General features: G+C 34.4%; 1 protein-coding gene across 1 annotated transcript; it reads right to left on the bottom strand.

Moving 5' to 3' along the window:
• Window positions 1-7,096: 7,096 nt before the first annotated feature.
• Window positions 7,097-8,168, bottom strand: ESE3 (Integrase-type DNA-binding superfamily protein). Its single transcript, XM_086600722.1, has 2 exons — window positions 7,938-8,168; window positions 7,097-7,787 (listed from the first exon to the last, which is right to left on the bottom strand). Exons 1-2 carry the CDS (start codon window positions 8,018-8,020, stop codon window positions 7,286-7,288), a joined length of 585 nt encoding a protein of 194 aa, XP_086456848.1. The 5' UTR covers window positions 8,021-8,168; the 3' UTR covers window positions 7,097-7,285.
• Window positions 8,169-8,669: the final 501 nt, after the last annotated feature.

Here is an 8,669-nt window from a genome sequence, read left to right as displayed (position 1 = left end):
CCTCTAACTCAATTAGGAATAGGTTGGTGTGATAGTAAGTGGTAGATGTGTTTGATTGACCTCGGCTTCCTTAGATTGTCATTGAGATTGTGAGGAAATGTATGCCCACTGCACACTGGAGTTAGCAAACTTGAGTGGAAAAATCAGAGTGTTATGTGTTTTGACACATTCCTTGTGAGAACCTGCTTAGGCACGCTACCCAAAAGTTTCAGAAACGGACTTGCCATCGCATTCCATATCATAGTTCATTGTATAGTTGTTTGTCTTAAGATGATTTGATTATTATGCATGTATTAGTTTAAGTTTTAGAATGATCATTCTTGTTTAAATACTAGTGAGATGTATAAATCATTGAGACATAAATAAGAAAACAATAGTTTTATTTCTTAGTCGTTGTAGTATAGATGAAGTGGAAAACTCTCACGAGACTATAACTCGTCCACTAGAGAATTCCTAGTGGTTTAAGGCCTTGTTACATATAGTCAATGCAATCGCACTCGGCGAAACGAGATTAGTTAGAACTCCATTTTTTGTCACTTATTCTAATTTCTCAAAATGCTGTTTGGGGGTGGTTTGATAAAAGCCCAAAACTGTAGTTTTAACCCCTTTAACAATATTGTTTTAGACCAATTATGTGATTAATAAGTAAGAGTTAGTACTGTTATCGTGTTTTTGTGTATTTCAGGTATTGAAGTCGAATATGTGCAGAAATGCATCCCTTTTGCGAGATAAAGGAGCAAGGGTTGGTTACTAAGAAGTTCTATGATAAAAGGCCAAGATTCAAGGAGAAAAAACATTTTTAAAGCCCGGTCAAAGCTGAAAAGTCAAAGTCAACGCGGGCAGAAACAACGCATAAAAGTCAGTAGAACTTTCGAAGGTCGTATCTTTGGACTCAGACCTCGGAATTAGGCCTACTTTATGTTAAAACGACCGGCTCGGAAAGAGCTTTCCAATAGTCAAAGACTTAACCCAATCAGAGGAGTAAAACTGGGAGAAAAGTCCATGGAAGTCAAATCCAACTGAAAAGACCTCTATGGACTGAAGAAATTGGGTTTTGGGCTCGATTTTCCGGCCCAAAACATGGCTCCTCAGCCCATGCACGAAAAAGTGGATCTGGTCTCATCCATTTGTATGGAGAAGACTTAACTCTTAAGATAACCTAGATCTAGATGAGAAAGTTAGGTTAGACTCCATTAATTAGTTTCAATAACTTGTTTTAGATCTAGTTTTTACATTCAATTAATTAGTTTTAGAACAACGTAGATTATTATTTAGAATCAAGTTTAGTTTTATAATAAAAAATTAGTTTTTTATTTCAATTTAGTTTTTGATTTAATTCTTATTTTAGATTTAGTTGTCTTAAATTCATAATTAGTTTGTTTTATTTTGATAAGTAGTTATTCATAATCTTAGTTCTAAATTAGTTTTAATTTTAGTTTTAATTCATTTTGAATTATTATTGTTATTGTTCAAATAGATTAATATAGTTTAATACTTATTCAATAATTACTTGTTCTATTTGTTTAATCAAGTTTAGTTTAATTTACATTATGTTTTCCTTTCATTATTTTAGTTTAATTAATCCAATGATATTAGGCTACTCCCACTTTAGTTTAATATAGTTTAGGGTTCTCTCTCTCTTCTTTTGTAGCTTAGTTTAGGTTAGAATAATTTAGTTTGTAGCCTCCATTAAATCCTTCAATAAAAACCCTTAGTTTGATATTCAATTCTTATCTCTTTAATTTAATGTCTTTATCTTATTGTTTTGATATTGTTCATCCAATGAAACAAGGCTAAAAGCTCCATTAGAGGAGGTTAAAGAAGCCATGTGAGGATGATTGCTTGTTAGAATAGTTGTTATTTAGAATAGAATTTCAAGTTCATTATTATGAGTGTTTAGAGATAAACCTCATAATGATGAACTAGAGTTTAAAGCCACCATCAAAGAGATTTGTGGTGGAGCTAAACTCTCATGCTAGTGGAACCTTGATTCGAGAGGACTTGGTATTCACTAGGGATCAATATTCGATTCGATGACTAACTAATAGCCAATCGAATTGCATGGTGGAATTTCCCCCCTCTATGTTCTTCCAATTCATTAAATTCACCTTTTAATTGCTTAGTTAAATTAGTTTAATTTATAATTAGTTTTAGTTTAAATAAATCACTTCACACATTACTCTCACCATTGTTCTTTGTGTTTGATTAATTGAATTCGTTTAAGTCTAGAGAGTTAAGAGTGGAATGATTCCGTACTCTATATATTGCATGAATCTATATGTGAAAATAGGAAATAAATGATTGATACTGTAAAAATAAAGTTAGAGTAATCTAGTTTAGTTTTTACAGGTTATCAGCTAGCATCAGAGGTGGTATCTTCACTGGTCATTAAAACGACTATACACAAAGAAGGGATGACAAAGGTATTTTTAATATCATCAATTCAAGATTTACAAAACATTATTAGCAGCATGATATTAGAGTATCAGCAATGTCGATAAAAAAGTTGGATCATCGGAAATACCGATGTAAATATATATCGGAATAACATAGTGTTGGATTATCGAAAATATCGTGATATATGGTGATAGTTAAGCCAGAACAAACAAAAAGATACAAATAATGTTATGAATAAAAAGATTGAACTTTTACATGTTTTGAAGTTTAAGGTAGTAATGTATGTCATTGCATAAGCATTGACACACAAGCACATGCAGATTTAAGGGATTCAACTGTCAAAAACTAAATTTAAAACAAATTGTCATATCTATTATTACTAAAATAAGTATTTCAATGCATGCTTTAGAAAGATTAACGAAGTGCAGGACGAAAAAAGCGTACCTTATGGGTTGCAAGAGTGATGGGTTTTCAAGAGAATGAGATTAACCTTCTGGAAAGTTGAAGAAGAAGAAGACCAGAATTTTGTGTTTGGAAGCATACTAAAGAAGTTAAAGAGGGAGAAACGGTTCAGTTTTAAATTTATAATATTGAAATAGTGGACCGGGTGGTTATTTGGGCCCGACAGTTTTCATATCCGTTATCTGATATAACCGCTTCTCGAAAAGTTGAAATTTCAAATGAAAATTTCAAAATTTCGAGAGGGGGCGATGTAGTGGGAAAATATCGTACTCATAGATATGTTTTTTTCAGTATTTTAAAACTTGAGATATTGGCATAAGGACCAATATCTCGATAGATGTCAGGGATATTTGAAATGTTTTGCAGGCATCAGGCGGGAAAGGGAATAGAAAGAGAAAGGACACGTGGTGAAAGTAGGTTAGGTCAAAGGCATTTGGGGAGACTATAAAAAGGTTGGATGGGGAAAAAAGGATTCATTCAATCCAGATGACAAAAAAATGTATAAACAGGAGAGAGAAAGAGTGAACTAAAGAGAAATTGTAACAAACTTTATCATCAATCAATAAACACATCGCTTTTCTTCAACTCTTGCGAATCTTTCATTCATATCTACATCATGAATTGTGTGAGTTGAGAACATTAGTTAGGATTATGTGTTCTTGGCAATCACACACACCTTAAAACATCTTTAATGGTGAGACCAAATGAATACCAAATACCAAATTATTAAAAATTTGGTAAAAATCATTTTTAGTGGTGAGACCAAACAAAAAAAACATCAAAAAAACATCGGTGTTTGGTTTGATGTTGTATCAAACGTACGACGTGGTGTTCAATAAGTTGCGCAATTTTTCAAACACCGCGTGTGCCTATGGGCTGTTGTGGCCTGGGCTTCTTTGGTGCGGTTTTCAGAAAGCAGCGTGGGCTTCAAAACAACACGAGCTTTGGGCTAAACTGTACGACACGGTGTTTCAAAAGCAGCGCGGCATTTGAAACACCGCGAAGGCTTTGGGCTAAACTGTGGGTTTTTTGGCGCGGTGTTTCGAAACCTGCGTTAGCTATTCTGGCGCGGTTTATCCAAAACAGCGTAGTTTGGTGTCAAATTTTTTATGTCTGGGCTGAAGTTGTTTGGTGTTTATTTTGTCAAAAAATTTAGTGTTTTTCAAGTCTTACCATTAAAGATGCTCTTAGTGGTCATCTAACTATGGTAATCAGCACTCAACAACCTACTTTCCCATTTTTAGAGGAAAAATGCTAACGAACTACCCTCTAGCGGGGTAGCACGTGATACCCAGTAAATAATTAACATAAAAAGTGACTTGTTTACAACTACAACCGGTTTCTCCGGAGGTGAAAAATTGAAAAGCAAAAACGTGCTCTTCTTTCTCTTTCTTCTCTTATGTCTAAATTTTCCAATTTTCTCTTCCTGGTAGTAGAAGATGCTCCAATGTTCTTTGAAAAGTGAATTTAATTGAAATCCAAGATATTTATGTTATGAACCACAACTCCAATATACTCACTCTTTATCAATTACCAACAACAATACAAACATTTCTCTCAAATGTACCAAGTACGAAAATTTCAATCCAAGCTTAGTGAAGATTCACTATATTCTTAAGACAAAATTTTCCCCTCACAGCACTTTAAGGTTGGATGGGAAACTGTCTCTGAAGATAGAACGGATTTTTCTTTCTATGGAAAGCAATACTTTAATTCCACAGAATTAGCGAACTCAACATTGTGTTTTGATTAAGAAAAGATAGGAGAAGAGATATTTCAAGGGATGTCTCTCTTCATGCAAAAATGTCCGATATTTATAGGAGAGTGGTGTTTTTGAAATAGTTACAATTTTCGAAAAAATGCACATTTTCAGCATAATTAATGCAATGTTTCGAAAAGATTACTGTTTCAAGTGAAATTGTTAAACCTTATGGCCCAAATGGGTTGGGCCTTGTTAAAAAATTGGTTGTCCAAAAAGAATATACACTACATACCACCTGCCCATGTCGGCTGCTCGAACGGCGGTGGCGGCGTGTGTGTGTGTGTTTCCTGTTGAACTTGTTTGCATTCCATCTCTATGAAAAACTACTGGTACCCGTTGGGGCCCAACCCAAGTAGCCACAATAATTAGGCTTTATAAACTCAACAACTCTTTGATGGTCTTCCCATGTAGGACTAAGTGTTTTTCATACTCATTTCACAACCATTTCATTTTAAGTGAGATAATTTGGGAGACAAATTACTCATTCATTTCTCAATAGATTTGTGCAAATCCAAGTCCCATGTGTTCACAACATTTTGAACTTTCAATTGCACACCCATTTTTATAATAATTTAAAAGATAGGTGTTATGATCTATTTCACATCGGTCCAATAAATTTATTTTTTCTACATCGGTTTATCAATTTATGAAATGGGTGTGAATATTTTTGTTCTTCCACAAGAAAAATGGTGATTTTTTCCCTTCTCTATTGTTCTTGAGGATGCTGGATTTTAAGGTTTCAACAAAGTAATTCATATAATTCATATAAAGTCTAACCATATATGAATTTTATTTTCATTAACAGATCAAATATGCAATTGAATGATGTTTGGGATTTAACTAAATTAGACAACTAAAAGGGGTATTTACTTAAACAGCTGAGAACAAGAAGAGAAAGGGGTATCTTTTGAATTGTAGAGGAGATCAGTAAAGTGATGAAGGGGTTGACAAAGAGGACCTATTTTATTTTCTTTTGGAAAAAGGGTTTAGTTGTTAAAAACTTTTGATCGGTGCTAAGTTGTTTTCTCTTGTAATATAGCGAGGTATCACATTGCTATCCCTCTTGCGGGTAGCTCGCTAGCATTTCTCTTTTTAGAGTGAAAAATTATGAACCATGGACAAAAGTTGAGCAAGAACCCTAAGGGCACAATCTTTGATGAGGTCGCAACCAAGGCCCAAAATATCGCCGATATATATATTGTTTTTTTGGTACACTGACATCGATGTATCCGATATATATCCACCGAATATTGAATCTTTTTTTTCTCAATATATATCGGAATTTTTGATATAAAATTTTATATCAGCCGATATAACCGATATATGCGATATTTATGATATATATCATTTGACTTTTTGACCATTTTTTAATATAAATATCCGATATTTACAATATTTCTGATATTTTATAATATTTTTTACCGATATTTCTAATATTTTAAATAGTTTGGACTAGTCACAAAAAAAAAAATTGATATATCCAATATATATCGGTTTTTAAATACACCGAAATATTCACCAAATTCAATATAGCACCTCGGACAAATTCCCTACAGAGATCTTTCGTGGGATCCCAGTTGACAATAGTACAACTGCAGAGAGTACTGCGTGCTGTAATTATCCATAAATTTCCCGAACTTCGCAAACATGTTAATGCCGCAATCAGTGGTTCGTAAAACCGTGTTGACGTTAGCAACATATCAATGTATTTTGTATATTTCTGTTGAGAGACGTTACAAACGGCTCAAAACAAGGGAATTGTAGGACCCCCTTTGTTGGTGAATGTGGAACCAGCTCAAATAAATTTTGTATTTTCTCATCACATTTTGTTGCCATAAAAGTGAGTCCAAAAAGAGACCCATTTGGCTGAATTAAAGACCTGAAATAAGTCCAGTTCTGTTCACTTGAGGTAAAAGTCTGTTGGATTTCTTTAACAGTGTGAATTCACATACCTTACAAACACATAGGAAGAATCAATTACAGTACCCTACCATTATTAAGTGTCAAGGGTCCCTAAAATGATTAACTCCCCACTCCAATCAATGGCACCCATACCCCAAAGGCCATAGCAGCAATATCTACAAAAATTCCTTCAAAATGAACCTCGAAGTCTTGTCTCCTTTCAGACCCAACAATACTACAAAAAGGGTAGTTCAAAAGCAACAAATGCAGGGGGTTGAACCTTCTGAATTTTTCAGGTTTGCCTCCTTAAATAGGTTTTGTGTTTTACAGTGAAACTTCGACTGCTAAAATCCTCCTCTAGTCCTCTGGGCAATATTGTACCAATCTTACATTCTTAAACTTAGCATACACACACACTCACACACACATACACAGGAGTCATACTGGATCTGTTGTCAATGCTAGCTCCTTGGATCCTTGTTAAACAACAAAATAGACCAAAAAATGGAATAAATAGTACAATAGAAATGCGTGATTGCACAATCTATAGCAGCATCCTGCGGCGTCAAGGAATATACAATCAGTCATATGATAAATAGAGAACACTGAATAGTATTATTACATATATGCTATGGTAATTTTTCTTAATGTACATCTAATGATAATGGGCCTCAAAATAGTGAAACTTACTACCTAGACTCAATCTAGACTGAGACAGAAAAATGGGTCACATTAGCTACCACATTAAGAGACAGAGGGGACTTAAACAACAGAGCCAGAACAGAGTTCAACAGGTCCACAATTCAGCAATTCTTCTATCATCTGCTCTACATGATCTTCTTCAAGTGGACTAAATTGTTGTGTATTCTCCATTTTAACTTTCTTCACACTCCAATTTGACTCTTTAGTTCCCCAATTTGATTCCACCAATTCTGTTGTCATCGATCTTTTCGATGAATAAGCCCCTATTTCTTCAGAATTGCCAACAATGCTAATACTAGAAGATATAGTTGAAGATGGAGAAGCTCTTTCGGGCTCATTTGCGATAATCGGTCGAGTCATTTGAAGTGAAGCTAAGTAACAACGATGTAACTTAGCTGTAAGTGTTGCAGAAAGAAGCTTTGAAGATGAAGTCTGAGACACATTTGGGTTGTATGGGAAATTGGTTCTTGCGCGTGGTCCGCACATGAGTCTTGCTGCTTCATCGTAAGCTCGAGCTGCATCTTCAGCTGTTTCAAATGTTCCTAGCCAAATTCTAGTCTTCCTGTAAACAAAATTCGAGAAATTAAGTACTTCTTTAGCTGTGCATTCCGTTTCAAATTAACTATAATTTAATGACTATAACTAATGGGCACTGAATGATCTGAATTCCATCAGAACTTTACAGTGAAATGTACTTTTCTAATATACTTACAATAACGGATGGCGAATTTCAGAAACCCAAGAGCCCCAATGCCTCTGGCGGACGCCTCGATATCGCTGTTGTGCTCTAGCCATGTTGGTCAAGTAAGAGAGTAATATTGTTGTTTCAGCTTGGTGTAACTTTAGAAAGAGAAGTTGTGAGGAGAGGTTGAAGTGAGGGAGAGGGCAGGGGGGGTTTTGTAGTTGAGCACTTGAGCTTTGAGATTTGAGGGGTTCAAAGGGTTTTCTATTCTACTTGGCCTTCTGGCAGCCAGTTTAGGCATTGTGGACCCACAAAGTTTTGGTCGTTCTCTCTTTTCTTGTTTTGGTTTTTAAGTTACGAGCTGTAATGCAAGTGCTTACTGTATAACTGTAATAGGTGAAAATGACCAATATTGATATTCGTTTATTTATATCTTTTCATGACTCGTCTAGTCTTCTATTTGTTTATTTATTTATTTAATTATTTTTATAAAAAAAACTAAATCCATTATAAGAGCATTGATGCCATTAGGGATTTAGATTTGGGCATACAAAATTTTTGTTTTGAATGTCAATGTTGTTTAGGGGTGTCAACGGTCTGGTTCTGGTTGTTGTAAGAACCAAGAGTTATTTAATTTTTAAAGTTTCAGGTTATTTGAGGTTCTTAAAATTGTAGAATCATATCCATAACCATCGGTTTATAATGGGTATTTCTGGTTTTTGTTTTTCATTCTGGTTCTTAAGATATTCACTATTTATACAC

The sequence above is a fragment of the Coptis chinensis genome, chromosome 3 (assembly GCF_015680905.1).
Source record: "Coptis chinensis isolate HL-2020 chromosome 3, ASM1568090v1, whole genome shotgun sequence".
NCBI lineage: Eukaryota > Viridiplantae > Streptophyta > Magnoliopsida > Ranunculales > Ranunculaceae > Coptis > Coptis chinensis.
This window is presented reverse-complemented; position numbering and strand designations above follow the sequence as displayed.